Below are 15,632 nucleotides of genomic sequence, written 5' to 3'. Positions count from 1 at the left end.
CAACTACCAATCTCTCTCTCTCCCGCCACCCCCTCCTCCACGTAAACGGTGAAAAAATGGATTCAGAAAAAACCTATATCGCTTTTACGTCCAAAACTCTGCAAAAATATTCTACTTCAAATAGACCGGGTCAAGTACACTATATGCTTTCGGTTCTGCACCAACTGATTGTTGTTGGTGCGTGCGGATGGTTGCCTCGAAGATTCGCAACCGTTGCGTAAACGCAAGCACGCCCGACGTCTATGCATTTTTTCAACATCCCACATACACACGCACACACATGATTGAAGCCTGTTTGTTGACATCACAGGATTTTTGCGGGCCTATCTCAGCTGCACTAGCAGTGTGGCAGGGTTTCGGTAATAGAGTGAGCCTGGTTACGGTTCAAAAACTCAATGTCTCTAGGTCAATGTCGAGAACTTGATGGAAAACAGACAGCCGTGTGCACGTGCGAGAGCTATAACGCAAAACGAAAAAAGTAAAATGCCCTGGATGATGAACTTCAAAAAGTGATTCCTGAACATGGCGGACATCTCACGGGCGGCAGTGTGTCAAACGCATAGCGATACGCACCCATTTCTTTTTTTCTTTTTGCAATCTGCAGTTTTTTGCTGCCGTTGGTGTAAATGTTTTCACTCCGGCAAATGAAGTAATTTTACCCTGGATTTGATGGTAACGGATAGCTTTTTGCGATTTTTTTGCTTCTGTTAAAGTTCAAAGTTAAGGACATCGTTCGGCTGTGTCCACACACAGCAAAAGGTGCGCGGGATACGCGACTGTTGGCAGAGGGGGACGCTTGCAACATGAAACACATTCGTTATGAAGCTTTCGCTAACTGTACTTCGCAACACTGGAACAGACGGGTAGAAAGAGATTAAAAGAAGAAGAAACAAATACACTCACACACACCCTCTGCCCTTGAAACATTTTTTAGTAAAATAATGACAAACAAGACTCATTTGCCAAAAGGGGACGGCGAGCAACAACAAAGAAAGCACGATGGTACGGGAGGGGGCGCTGGTTGTTCAGGAGAAGAAAAAAAAGCACGAAAACGAAGATAATTGACGCCATCGAATCGTGGATGGAAGGTCAGTTCTAGGAACAGGAAATTAAATTTCGAAATCCTGCTGAAAGATAGATTTCATTTAACGCTGCAAAATGTTAAACCGACTAGTGGTAAGGTTTTGAAGGTGGATAGGAAGGAGAGGAGGGGGTTATAGGAAAAAGGTGAAGGAAAATAAGGACCAATAGCACACACACACACACAAAAACGATACACTATCCCTGATGCTATTACTCCCTACCCTTACTCCCCTGCTGGTCCTGGAGTTGCCATTGGAGATGAAAGCAATCATGCATACATCATCAGCACATACATATTTCATTATTGATGTTTGTTTTATGGTTTTCCAATATATGTTTGTTGTTGTAAAATAATCCGAGGAATTTGATACCTTTAGTTTTATTAAGTAGTATTTCATGTCTGTTCCATTTTCGTTTTTTTTTTAAATAATGAACACCGATCCCGTTACAGTGGAATATGTCAGCTGTCAAATGTAATATAACTGACACCGAACCATCATATTGGATCGTGGACTTTGTTCCTGCAGAAGTTTGCATTGTATCAACATCAATACTGCCCTCGAGTGCTAGAGCATTGAAGTTTCAGTTTTGGACACGAAACAGTAATGAAAGGTACACTGGGGCACAGAAGTATGCCCAGGACTCAGGGAAGGCAAAATCCCCTTACTATTTGGCCAACAGTAAGGCTTTTCGAGAGATTCCGTCCAGCCAACAGTGATAACAAGCTGTTTGACTAACAAATTGCGCCTTGTACGGAGGATTTGAAAGAAATAACACAGGAGAGAAGACCGTGATCTTTAATACATCATAAACAGGGTGCATAAAGGCTGAAACAGTGGAAGGGATATGTGGTGGTAGTGGCAGTGGTTGGTGGTGATAGTGGTGGTGGTTGGTGGTTGGTGGAGTTGATGTTGTTGGAAATCACCAAGTGAGTTATCATTATCAGTCGAGCCAATTTTGACACAAATAATCGCAAAATATCGTCACCAGTAAACAGTATGCCGCAATTAGTAGGGTAAGTTCGCCGTAGACTAATTTTGAGCAAAGTTAATAAAAACGAAGACAAAACAAAAGCACATGTTGTGAAAGTAAAACAAGTCGCATAATCGTTTCCTTGTAGTTAGCTGCTTTAGTAGTAGTGAAAATTTTCATTTATTTTTTTAAGTTTTTCCGAGGGTTTTTGTTGTTGTTGGTTTTACATTATATTTCACGACACATGAGGGTGGGTTCTGAAACAAACGCCATTTTAGGATAATGGAACAAAGAGGGCGGAAATGGAAAAACGGATAGAGGAAGAGCGATAACAATGATGGAGGGGTGGGGGGATGGGGGGATAGGCGGATGGGTGTGCAGAAGTGAAGATGAAGAGGCATCATCGTACAAACAGAGAGATATGAAATACAATACAGCAGAGAAAGGAAACACTCTCGTAAAACGGAAACGGTAGAGAGAAAGGAGACAGTTATATATTTATATATATATATGTATATAAAAAAACAAGTGACATGAAAATTTTTGTTTGTTTGTTTGTTTGTTTTGGTATTGTTATTTAATAAGACTTTTTTTTGTTAGGTTTTTGTTTGCAACGTACTTCCAATGCATTAACAATAGGCACAGATTGACAGAATTACACGGCACACAACACATCAACACGTCATACGTAAACGTAAACATATGCAAAAGAAAACGTAAATATCTATATACATATGTATTATGTATATGCAATTACACTCGATACAAACAAGTAGTAAGAAAACGGGTGAGACAGATGGTGGCTGATATAGTGATGTGTGTGTGTGTTATGGATGGCTTTTTTTCTTTTACAGAAAAAATGATAAGAATTTGAAAATCATATCGAAGAAATGGAAACTTTTTGTGCGATGAAATTAATTTAAAAAAGAGAAAATGCAAGACGAAAAATAAGAAAACAAAAAAAAAGAGAGGAGACAATACAATTCCAAAAACAAAAACATGACTAACAACGGAAGTTATAAAGAGGAAAAAAACAAAAGCAAAATTAATGAAGAAAAAACGGAAAATCGGAAAGAAGGAAAACAGCTAAACAGAAAAAAGTAAGATATGTTTGTGTGTGCGAACATTGAAACATTGACAGAAAACGTTACTATATTGCAGTGTGGCTAAGATACGGTTTTGATACAGATTAACAGATATATGTGGACAGATATGGATAAAGTAACCAAAAATAGGTATATAGAACAGAGCGAGAGAGAGAGAGAGAGCGAGACAGGTTGAGAGAAAAGATACAGATACAATAATTGGACCAAATGAACAAAAATGAAAACGAACAAAAAATGCTACAAGAGCTTGGCTGCACGCTGGACGTTTGTGGTCTTGGTTGCGTAGCGTTACAAAACCGTATTGGGGTGGTTTAAAGAATTAGACCCCATTCAGGAATCGCTGGTAAAAATGGTTGAGGTGCCCTGCTGTCACGAATTGAGTTTGACAGTAAGTAAACGATGCATGAGCGAGCGAGGCTTGTTAGTAGCTGTTGCCAAATTTATCCACAAAAAGCACTTCGTGCGGGAGAAGTGTTTGTGTTGGTACACAAATTTAAAATAGAAGCTAAAACTGGTCTTTTAATATTAGTGGTTCGTTTATTTTTTGTTCGTTGAACTCTACAATGTAAACAACAATGTTTTGTTTTGCGCTTATGACACATGACATTTTGAAAATGCATCTGACACCGGTCCAACCAGCCGTGCCGTGGTAGTAAAGCTACAAACTAATGCTAGCGAACTTATCTGAGATGGTCAAACCATGGTAAGGATTAAAACTGCTGACCAGGGACACAATTTCGTTCACCTTCACACAATTGGCCTAACATTTTGCGCCATCCGTTCGTTTCCAATGCCATCTTAAGCGTGAGTGTTTAGTCCGCTTTTCAGCTTATTAGCCGTACGCCTACGTGCCTGCACCGCAGGCTTGTCGGCAGGAGTTGTATTAGGGGATCTGGAAGAGTGTCAAAATAAAAACAAGGAACAGGAAACAAAAAAACAAACGAGGGAGAAAAAAGAAAACGTAAAAGAATAAAAGACACTTAAAACCAAGTAAACAACGTAACTTGTCAACAAACAACGTCTGTTATTTATTAACAGACCCTAAACAAATAACACGATATGAATAATGCGCAGGATGATTGGTGATTTGGTGGGTAAAAAGACATAAAACCTGCAGATGATTGGATGGATAGATATTTTGAATGAAGAAAAACAGAGAAAAACAAAGCGCTGGCAAGAAGTGTTTGACAGCTGTCAAATGACGTGCCAATTGCCGTACGCAATTGTTACTGCTTGCAAAAAAATGCAGTGACCAACAAATAGCTTAAGAGACGCATCCTCACAGCTACGGGAAGAGCGAAAAGTAATCCGTTCTTTGCAGTGCCTTCAACGGCTTGCACGTTGATGACATTAAAGTGACGCAGAACGTTGGTTACAGCATGCAAGAGAATGACAATTCACTTAGCTTAGAAACAGCCGTATGCGTGCGGTGTGCAAAACAACAACACCAGCTGTCAAACGCCTATTGGTACGAATTCTGACAGGTAGTCGAGTTGCTTACGCATACTCACACAAAAGCATAACGCGCCATGTTTCTAAACCAACAGTACCAACTTCAGATTTACATGCTCGACATCTAGATCTTGGTTCTCGCTAGAACCGCGTGCACTAGTGTCGGTGATGTCGACTAAAGCCTGACGCAGTGTCACAGCACTACCTCAACGCTCAAACCTCAACCCGGTAACGGTTACGTAGTCGCGTTACGCTGAAGCAACACCATGGGAGAAGAAGTGAAGAAGAGTGTTTTTTTCTGTCGTTTATGGAGGATTTTGTTGTTTTTTTGAAGGGACAAGCACAGTTACAAGGAAGTTGAGAATGATCGTGAAGTAGACACAAACAAGTATATGTGGTTGATTTTACCTGTAGCAAACAGCCATTAACGCGAAACAAAGGAAGACACATTTGACGATTACCACTAACATGATTACCATCGCCAAGGTGCTCACTTTACCCTGGTCGTGATCTACGCGGCCCAACCATCATTTTGCATTTTGGTTTTCCAATACACATCGTTGTTGGGTGTTGTTCGGTGGTTTTGTTTTTTTGTTTTGTTTCATTGCATTGCATTTCCAAATCCAATTTCAAGCGACCACCACCAATTTCAAGTGATGCGTTACAGTTGTTGGTTTTCAGTTTTGAATTGGACGTTTGGTAAGGATTTTTTGTTTGTTTATTTGTTTTGACGTATTTATCGTATATGCGGTGCAGTGCAGTGAAGAAGGAGTTATTGGAGTTTGCCAGACAAATGTGGGTGATTTTTTTTTGTTGGCGTGCGCACGTGCCGGGATGGATGGACGTGCCGGGTTTTCGGGTGGCCACCGTTATTGGATATGTTGCCGGTGCGAGAACATTCAACAAAATGGATGTGGCGTTTTGTCGTGTGCAGCATCCAGATTCGCGTACCGGGCCAGCCAGTTTTTTGTTACCAGTTTTCGGGGCAACAAACGGCCAATTTGGGTCCCATACCGGTTCGGCAGTAGTTACACGTCGATACAAATGGTCGAACGCCGGTTAAGTGTTTTTATTTTGTTTTCGGTGCATTTTCGGGCCGTACGCACATAAACGATTTCTCGATGAGGGTGTATTTGAGAGGGATAGTGGTAAAGGTGGTGGTGTTGGTTTCGAATTGTGTATTGCATTTGATCGATGAGAGGATACGTTTCCCGGCAGGTGCGTCGCACGCAGATTCGGAACCGGCGTAGTTTTTTAATGGTTTTTGATTTGGTGATTTGTAATTGTAATTGGTTCGTTTTGATATATTTTTTTTTTGTTTTTTTGGTTTCGTGAGCAGGGATTCACAGTGGTATTGGTTTTACGTTGCAATGTCGAGGATGGCAGAGAAGAAAGAAACAAGGAGAGAAACAATTTATAGCGATACGTTAGCTCACACTGGTACGTGTGTGTATTGGATGCTGTTGATAGGCTCTGAAGCGTCACTTAACGATCAGATAGATGCAGCTGTTTGACAGGTCGGTTAAGGCTTTAAGTTTCAGTATGTCCATGTTGGGGATTCGATAACGACGCCGAGTCGTGGAGTGTGTGTCGCACGCAGTGAAGATAAAATGAGAAATTGGAGAACGCTTTGTCTGCGCATTGTTCAAAGGTAACACAGCGTTCGTTAGTTAGTGAAGTGTATAATTGCAACAATCGCAGCTGTTTTCCAGCTTCTCAGTACACACACACAAGCTGACACTCACACAAACCGGGGTGATTGTGAAGAACGAGTGACGGGCAAATAGTGCCAGACATGAAACAAAGCGAGCTCAACCGAGATCAATAGTGTTGCTGGAACTAATTGAAGCGTAAAATGAGACACAACGTTCAGGTGATGTAGATGTGTATGTGTGTGTATCTGTACCCTGCTAGCAAAGAACAAGTTGACGATTACCATTGTCATAATTTGTTACCGATTCAACTATGTCCGGAGTCTGTTTGATGGGTTGAATGAATGTCTGTGTGGGTGTATGAGTGTGTTCAAGATGCTGGGATTGACAGCTGCACTGTCATACTAATTTACGCTGCGCTGTTTTACCCACTCCCCAACTATTGCTATTGGTATATCTCGGGACGGCGCTGTGTGTCCAAGCTTCCAGCACCACGCAACCGCTCGATGCAAGAATGATCTATCTGCTCCGTGACACGCTGAGCGAACCCTTTTTCGTATTACACCTAGCCACAAGCCGCTAATAAACGCAACAGGAAAGTGGTCAAGCTAGCAGCAGCAGTAGCCGTGGGACGATAGGATACTGGCTACCCACGTTCTCGAGCGCTCAAGACATCGACCACCTTCAGCTGGATTTGCCTGATTGGACAGGACAAACGCACCAAAATCAAACGCAGTGTGAGCAATAGCGGGCTACTGGGTTAGGGGTTGTCGAGTGTCTGATACTACGCTCTATGGCCTACACGAACTCGTCCAAGGTTGATGCGTCCTCCGATAAAGGTCTGTCTGTTGTGAGATGGACAGCGCTAGCACTAAATCCTCAGCAGAACCCGTAAGCAGAGGACTCGTGTGGGAGCAAACCAGCTGGGCAGATGGGCAGAAAATTGTTCATCCTAATTGGCAGAGAGTTGCGCAAACACACCTAGTAGTAGAACGGAGACCCTCACACCAAAACAATTATCCCAGTGCTGTTGCGATTCTACGACAAGATGGCGGTAGCACGTCGGATCACACTATCCCTGGCATCCTGTCTCCACTATACGACGCCATTACAACAATGGTGTAGCGGTAAGGTGTTGCGGATGGCCGCCGGGTATTAACTATTGGGTTAAAGCGACACTAGGCAATGATCAGGCATTTTGGGGGACGCGAAGTCTGCAAGTCTAGAGCCTAGAGCTTGATGATGTGGCTTTACGCTTATACGCACGCACACGGTTAGCTATCGCCCGTTTGCTGAGCAGAGCTGAGGGATCTGCACTAGACTTGATTAATAATGAGTTATATATACATGTTGGTGATGTTGGCGTTGCGGCTTTTTCGCTGTTTCCTACTTGTATTGGGATAGTAGCTTGTATATTGTACGGCTGTGGTAAAGATGTAGTTGTTTGTTTGTTTTATTTGTTGTACCCTTATCATTCTTTTCCTACTGGTTTTAAGCTAACCGAAGTATTGTTGACGTAAAATGCATACATATGTAGGGTTTAATTAATTGTGTGTCGAAACTAAAAAAGCATCAAATATGTCAACAAAAAAACGCAAAAAACCTTCGGACAAACTGAAACTGATATATCTATATAAGTAAGTAGCTGTGGTAACAACAACTACTCACTGATGAGTTTGTTGTAGTAGTTGTAGTTATTGTTGTTTGTGAGGAAAGCGCAAGCATGGGCAACGAGTGAACTTACCGTAACGAGTCGTTTTCTTCTCCATGACGATAGTGCTTCCCGGCGTGGTGGACGTGACCGGTGTTGCGTACGTGGTAGTGATATGCGCCTGAATTGAGCAATCCGGACCTGTCCAGCCAAACTTGCAGAAACACTTATTGTTGTTGGTACAGTCCTGTTTATGAGGGGGGGAAGGGGAATGGGGTTAGGGATTGTAGAACGTAAGTAGAACATATAGATCTACGACCGCAGCCTGGTAGTCGCGACTCCCGTACGCTCATCGTTTGTCTTGCCCGGTGCTCTGGCAGATAGCTGGACTGCCAAGAGCTCGGGAAGTTCTGGAATTCGCTAGCGACCCGTTATCGCTCCCTACACGCAAGCAGCAGCTAAGTGATCTGGCATGAAAATGCTGACAACGCGTGAACGATAATCCAAATTGTGTTGCAACCGTCCCCCGGGTACTTACCCCATTGCCGGAGCATTCGAGATTGTTGTGGTTCGTCGGACACTTGGTTTGATCGATGTATGGAAAGATGCTGACGCACGTCTGATTGACACAGATCAGATTATCGCCGCACGGTGTACCATCGCGTACCAGCCCGAACGGTGGCGTGTTGGAGTTAGTGGACGTCCCAGTGATTGACCTTGAACGCAGAACCAATGGCAATCCAAACAGGGTATGAACATCGGGTACGCTTGTGTGTCGACAAGTCCCACACCGGCCGCTACTTACTTGCATTCGTACTCCGTGCCACGTATGGAGATGATTGCTCGTGAGTACAGATGTTCACTGCAATCCTCCACTGGCGTACGGTCACCATCCTTACACTGCAATGAACCGCACTGGATATTTCTGTGGGAAGCAAGACAAAGATGGAAGGAGATGGAGGTGGTTGTGACGCGATTCTTACCCTCCCCAAAGCTTTACTTACTCTGGTTCACATTTGATGTAGTTGCCATTGCTGTCCTTGCCGCAATGGCCGTTAATGGAGCCCTTCGAGTTGAACTGTTCGTAGCACACGCGATCGGCACCGGTACCACTGTAGCCCCAGATCCGTTCGCATTGGGCAGCCTGGGTCGGACAAACACCGTTGAAGCAGTAACCTAGGTGGTAGCGAATGCAACAAGTTAGAACGGTTCTCGTCCGTGAAAGCGATCCCCGATCTTACGCACCTGTCGAAAAGCCGGTCGAGTTCATACCGCACGGGTTGCCATTCTTCTTATGTACATCGGGTGGGCACTGGCCGGACTCGCCATTGCAGTATTCGGGTAGATCGCACTCGTTGTGCGCATCGCGGCAGATGACGCCCGGAGGCTTTAGAATACATTTATCACAGCAGGGCCCAGTCGCACACTGGGACTCCTTTTTTAGCTTGCACGTGATACCGTCACAGCACGGATCCGTCTTGTCGCAGTCAAGCGCACTGCCACAGTCACACTCCTCATCGTCCTCCACGATCCCGTTGCCACAGTTCTTGCGGAGCTCCACCTTGTGTTTTTGTTGGAGAAGGAGGAGAATTTTGGACTGGGTTTTCAGTACACATACACCCAACGTATGTCAACTGTACAAGCGTTTAACGTCCAACGGTCTTACATACCTCGTTCGGTTTGTTCAGCAAGCAGAGCCCATGGCCGATGCGCAGAGCATCGATGTAATCCAGTCGGCTACATTCGGAAAACTTGTACGGCTGGACGTTCTCCAGACCGACAATCGATTGCGACATAATGCAACCGTGCCAGTCCCGACAGATGCACTCGTCACCTGGTAAAGAGCGAAACACAAAATGGTGGTTAGAAAGAAAGGAAAAGAAAACTCCCCCAAAATGATACTGCTGAGTGGATAGCAATCCGGTGGTGAGGACACTTACGGTTATCGTCGTGACCCATGCCAATGTTATGTCCTATCATGTGTGCCATTGTTCCGGCGAGCAGATGCGGCTCATAAGGATTCATGTCTACGCTAATGCCAACGGCTTTCGGTGTGCAGACGGTTTCCGGTACGGACATGCCAACCTCACCACCAGCGAATGTTTCACCACTGATGTGGCGCAACGAACAGAGACACAGCGGGAAAGATAGCAAAGTTACAACGAGAGCCTAATCTCTTAAAACGATCTTACCACGCGTGAGATACTTACGTCAGCAGTTGGGTCGTATCTTTATCTATTTTATACAAATTCCTAGATGTATAGTCGTTAAAATTGGATATTGCTTTGCTAATATCTTTGCCTCCATCGATCTGGGCCTGATTTTGGCCCTGCCATGTTTCGATATATACAACGGATACGCGTGTATTCAGCGTACGGAAGTACTGCAATTTTGGAAGGAAAGGATTGAAAAAAAAAACAAACGAAATCAGATAAGTCCAGATAGGTATCATTCCTCGGATTGGAGATGTGCTGCAGTTTAGCATTACTTACCAGATCGGCAATGTTGGCCACCTGTATGGCGTCGTGGACCACCTCCGTTCGGGTACTGCCGTTGCGCTTCTGGAACATTGCCTTGTCGATAATGAGGGCCGTTTCGATGTACTTGGTGGTTTCGCGCACATCCCGCCTGTACCGGCCAGCACCGTTACGATCGATCAGCTCCACCAGCCCGGCATGATGGCTGCTGCCGCGGCGTATGGAACGCGTCCTCCACTCGAGGTTGCCGGAATTCGCACAGCCTTTATTTGATTTTGTACGTGCTTCAAATATAACATGTGGATGTTTCTGCTGAAACGAACGGGGATGTGGCTTTTTAGTAGTTGTTCTTAAGCGAGCGAGAAAACGAGTCTTCTGCCAAGGAGTTGTACACCCGCGTAGAGGCGTTGTCGGGAATAACAACACATCCCAAGAGAGAAGCAAAACGCCGAAAAAAAGGCGGTGGATCAGAGTGGACTTGAGTTAAAGGACGAACTGGACCACGTCCAACAAAGGGGTGAACGAAAGCTTGAAACAATAGCGCGCGTGCGACGACTCCTTTGGCAGAACACTGGAGAGGTTGGCTGGTGGTGTAATGAAACCACGCTAGGGGCATGGTTTTGAAAGAAGATGGAAGAATAACATACCGATAAATCACCTCCGTAAAATGGATGAATAACAAACGTTTCATTACCGACGTGTATCACACCGCTGACACCGTTGCAGGTGTGGAAGGCTGCACTAGCTCCCGGATAGTCTTTAACCGTGCCGTGGTAGTAGCAGTGTTCAATTTCCTGAACAAGCGCGTACAAGTACCGAATGGAGAATACAGCGAGACAGACAGATAGACAGAAGTAGTACGAAATTTAATTTACAAACAGCTCGAACGCACAGTTCCGGGACCGTTCCGCGCCCGGTATACTTACTCGATGTGAATCCTGAGCGAACCCGCTAGGTAGATAGTGCTTCTGTACAATGTTGGGAGCTAGTAATTGTCTACAGGAAGAGGAAGAAGAAGGAGAAAAAGGGTTGAGGAACAGTACAAAATGCGACATAAATCGAATCCATTAGAGTTCAGGTCGCCACGTGTGACCTTGTGAAACCCCAGGATAGATGCCAGAGTGTTCAGAGGTACACTCTGTGCCTACAACTACAGGCACGCAAATACTCACGTATTTAATTCCAAATCTAATCGAAATTTATGGTTAAAAGCTTTTATCAAAAGTGATGTTCGATGAAAATGCTTCCCAGTCTGTGAACGAGAGGGAGAGAGAGTAGGAAACGGAAATGGAGAAAGAGAAAAAATGAAGGTTCATTAGTTCTAGCCCGTTAATTACATGAAAGAAAAATGAAAGGGTTGATCCGTTAATCGCAGTTCCAAGAATATTTTCTATAAGTACCGCTTGCCGACGCGTGGAAAACGGATCACTGAAAACGGGTTACGGCATCAAACGGGAAGTTCCAAAACTGCTGAAATGATTCTGTTTTTACTGAGCAGTTTTACAACTGCTCGTGACTAGCGGAGGAGATCCATAAAACTAAGATCCTCCAGCAGTGTGCATCGTATGTTGCGCCACAAAGCAGCAGTGTCCTTGAAGAAATCCTATCTGCATGTAGTGTTCCTGCCGCCAACGCTCGATTCGAAGTCTTCGCACCTCTCAATACCCGCTGGAGGCCACAAGAAGCAGCCATTTTTCCAATAAATACGTTCATTTCCGTCACCCGTGACCCTGGGGAACCTGTGCCTGCGCTCGAAACAAACAAGTGCTCAGTGCACCCGGGGACGGTTCGACTGGCTGGCGACACGCTACGGTTCGAAAGCAATTGTCCGAAAGCACGGAAACGGATGACTATGATTTCCGCTGACGAATAAGCGAACCCGAGGGCCGAACGGTTTTACAGACGACCAAGTCCCTGTGTATGCTAACAAGCATCCGGGCTGAGGCGCGATGAAGATGCAAATCTCGTGATTGTGTTTCTTGTGCTTTTTTTTTCTTCTCTTGCCTGCCTGCTGTTGTTCCCCCGTAGCTCTGTCCGTGCTGCTAAACGATGATGAGCACGCGAAAAAGGCCCAGCATCTCATTTTTCATCGCTTGATTGTTTCCTTCCATTAAGCTTCCTAATGAATGTTTTTTAGATTTTTAATCGACCCGGCACGATCCTTTGCTGCGACCCGCTTTTCACTCGTTTCGGTCGTATCGGTACCCACACCCTCTGCTTTGGTCTAAGCCACTTTCAGTATTATATTTGTCGGAGAGTCCGTTACACACTTACCCTCGAGCGGCCACGGCCTCCACCTCCACTTCCCGAGTAGCTACCGTCATAGCCACGCTGTGGAAACTGCGTAGATCACACAGAAGCAAGACAACGCAGAGAGAGAGAAAGAGAAAGAGACAGGAAAGATGGCGTTGCATGTTAAACTCGTGATGGCACATAGGGGGATAGGATAAGGAGGTTAAGTGTCGTGCAGCTGAAATGAGAGTTGCTAAGACTAATGCTTCTTTTACGGGAGTGTTTCTCAACCACAGTCATACCGGGAAGTCTCACAAAATACTTGTGGTAGCGGGAATTGCGCCGCAAAGTATGCAATTCGCGTAGCAAAATTATATTATTGGTAGTCGATTATTTTTCTACCTTAGCTCCTCCTCTGTTGGGAGCATTTGATACGACATTTGTCTAACATCAACACAAAACGTCTGAAGTATAACGTTCTACACACTGGAGTGTGGAGGTGATTTTAATGTATTTACCCAAATGATTGTACCAGTAGGATATGACGGCTACAACAAACGTGTAATCAGATAATGGAGGAAAAGAGCTACGGACGCTCAAACAGCTCTCTCGAGTTGCGTGTGTTCTTTATCTGTTGTGTGCACTCGATAGATGTCCAGAAAAAAACATCTTTCAACAAACCATTGCTTAAAATTTTCGAATTCCAACTCGAACTTTCTTTGGTTTTGGCTGTCGAGGAACCTAGGGTAGCTCTAGATTCTACCAGCAACATTTTAAGTTGTATGCGAATGAATGAGTTGAGAATGAAGTTTAAGGAAATGTATGATTAACCTAAAATTACGATGGATGTATATGTATGTGAGGACTTAAATAGAATAAAAAGTTGGATAAATCTAGTGTCTCTCAGGACAAACAAGACGTCAAACATGAAGACACTTGTTTTAGACCTGAATAACACCGTCACACTTGCTTGTGTGAAAACTGCTCAAGGAATCTATTTGATGTTTTTTTTTTATTACATTCAATATCTGGCCTGCTCCGGTAGTTCCTTGCGACAGTGTTACACATACATTCGTAAAAGTGTGAAGTAACAAAAAAACGGAAAAACAACAAAACCCACATGACAGGTACAACAAAAATGGTACGATGCTCAAAACTATACTTAAAATCAGAACATAAAAGGGAAACCCAAAAAACAATCAAACAAAGTGAAATGGATGAATGTTATGATAGAAAGGAACACATACCGTTCCACCACCCGTCTCTTCTTCACCACCACCATACACAGCATAATTAGCTTCATAATAATAAGATTTACGTGTACGTGTCCGGTTCGTATCCGCCGGTTCGCGGAAGCGATAGCGTACCTTTGGCTGGTTAACTTCACGCGTCGAGATGCCCATCTTCTCATGATGGCGCAACTGTACGGGATAGATGATCTGGTAGTAACTGCTACCGATCTTATCCACGAGCTCCTGGTTTTGCTGGTGCTCCTTCAGCAGACGCTCCACTTCACCTGTAACGGTAAGCAGGGCGCGAAACGGCGCCGAGGTTAGTGACTTGGATGGACGCTATCCTTCTTGAAGGTGTTGTGCGGATGTTTGTGTTCATGACAGATGACCAGGGAAAGTTGTGCCTTTCGCGAGAATGCGATCTCATGAATATGCGGATTAAGCAAGGTAAGAGGGGAGGGAGTGAGTTCATGGTTGTTGGGATGAGGAAACTTTTCACTTCAACACGGTAGTGAAACTTCTTGTCATCAAGATCAAGAAGTGCTGGTAGGGAAGCGACTAGGACACTCTCACTTAAATACCCACATACACACGCACACATAACTAATAAAACAAACGAAACGAGAACCGCAATGACAATGACAAGATGTGGCGAGATGTCAAACTTTGTCGTTGCTGTGTCCGCTGTTTGTGTATGTGTCATTCATACGGTAATGGAGGCTTTATGAGGCTCGAGTCGCAAACTTACCTACTGGGCTTTCTTCATTCCAGAATGAATCATCTAATGTGTAGTCGGCTTCTGGAAAGAGTTCAGCATATGGCACGAGAGAGAGAAACACGGGACATTGATTAGATTGTGCACTGATTACGGATGTGCTGGAAACAGCTGTAACGTGTGTAAACTTGTGTAAGAACTTGTGTAAACATGAATGCGATCCGTTTCCTCCGATGCCATTTTATTTTATTTTTATTATACTTTAATAAAAGTGCTTTTTCCTAAAAAATATTTATTATATTTTATTAGCACAACGCCTTTACGGTGACTACTCTGGAAGCGGATTTACCCCAGAAAGGGTAAGGATACGTCATTTGTGCTCTAAATTAAATGATCGCAAATTGCATCAAATCGAAAGCTACCCTTATGCTTTCTTCGTGGTTTTTCTGCATTCTATATCAATCCACAAAACTGTCATGGCGCACGGTAGGTTTTTTGCGGTGGGGACGAAACGGCAGCAGGTGATTACTGATGTGATTACTAATGTTTCGTTTCAGAATCCAAACGCTTTGCCGCACTACTTTAATCACGGGTAAAGCGTAGGAATTCTAAAACAAACCATTAATGAAAGCAGCGTGACTTGCACCGGACTGCGACGTTTCGCTTTGCCTTGGTTCACTGGGGGGCGCCGTCATTATGGGCGAATATCCTTTTTTTTTGTTCACAGTTTTCGGGCTCCCAGTGTTGCTGTCACTGCTTCATGTTTTTTTTTGTCGTTGTTACACTCTCACGTTATTCTCCACTTTTCTACAGGTGGTACAATCTATTTTTAATCTATCTGCAACCAGTGACCACCATACCCTGGGCTGTGGCATTTTCTCCCGTCATTCGTGCTTCGCTGTCAGTTTGTGGTTGTGGTGGCGTTGCTTGTTGCGTTCTCAGCATTCTTTTTTACCTGCTTTTTTTTGCACCATTCTTGCCGCAGTTTAAGCTTAGTTCCATGAACCGGGACTATATTTTAGATCGTCCATTTTGTTTTTTTCCTTATGTTGTTGTTGTT

At 44.2% G+C, this 15,632-nt stretch overlaps 2 protein-coding genes across 26 annotated transcripts in view; one reads left to right on the top strand and one right to left on the bottom strand.

The window, feature by feature from the left end:
* The window catches only part of LOC118502616 (prolyl 4-hydroxylase subunit alpha-1-like), an 87,144-nt gene that overhangs the window by 2,438 nt on the left and 69,074 nt on the right, over positions 1–15,632 (top strand). The gene's annotated exons all lie outside the window — the stretch shown is intronic.
* The window catches only part of LOC118502505 (disintegrin and metalloproteinase domain-containing protein unc-71), a 100,212-nt gene that overhangs the window by 30,762 nt on the left and 53,818 nt on the right, over positions 1–15,632 (bottom strand). For 14 of the 24 annotated variants that reach the window (XM_036034748.1, XM_036034785.1, XM_036034800.1 and 11 more), the window contains 15 exons: positions 14,606–14,656; positions 13,993–14,141; positions 12,668–12,733; positions 11,566–11,645; positions 11,320–11,389; positions 11,041–11,187; positions 10,409–10,705; positions 10,127–10,299; positions 9,857–10,026; positions 9,587–9,750; positions 9,162–9,477; positions 8,921–9,092; positions 8,722–8,841; positions 8,455–8,632; positions 8,010–8,163 (listed from right to left, as the gene is read on the bottom strand). In XM_036034748.1, the coding sequence (XP_035890641.1) occupies positions 8,010–8,163; positions 8,455–8,632; positions 8,722–8,841; positions 8,921–9,092; positions 9,162–9,477; positions 9,587–9,750; positions 9,857–10,026; positions 10,127–10,299; positions 10,409–10,705; positions 11,041–11,187; positions 11,320–11,389; positions 11,566–11,645; positions 12,668–12,733; positions 13,993–14,141; positions 14,606–14,656 (2,307 nt within the window). Of the gene's footprint in view, positions 1–5,021; positions 5,125–8,009; positions 8,164–8,454; positions 8,633–8,721; positions 8,842–8,920; positions 9,093–9,161; positions 9,478–9,586; positions 9,751–9,856; positions 10,027–10,126; positions 10,300–10,408; positions 10,706–11,040; positions 11,188–11,319; positions 11,390–11,565; positions 11,646–12,667; positions 12,734–13,992; positions 14,142–14,605; positions 14,657–15,632 lie in introns of all 24 variants that reach the window. The other 10 variants (XM_036034792.1, XM_036034889.1, XM_036034926.1 and 7 more) reach the window with 5 other exon arrangements.

Source organism: Anopheles stephensi, chromosome X (genome assembly GCF_013141755.1).
Source record: "Anopheles stephensi strain Indian chromosome X, UCI_ANSTEP_V1.0, whole genome shotgun sequence".
Lineage (NCBI taxonomy): Eukaryota > Metazoa > Arthropoda > Insecta > Diptera > Culicidae > Anopheles > Anopheles stephensi.
This window is presented reverse-complemented; position numbering and strand designations above follow the sequence as displayed.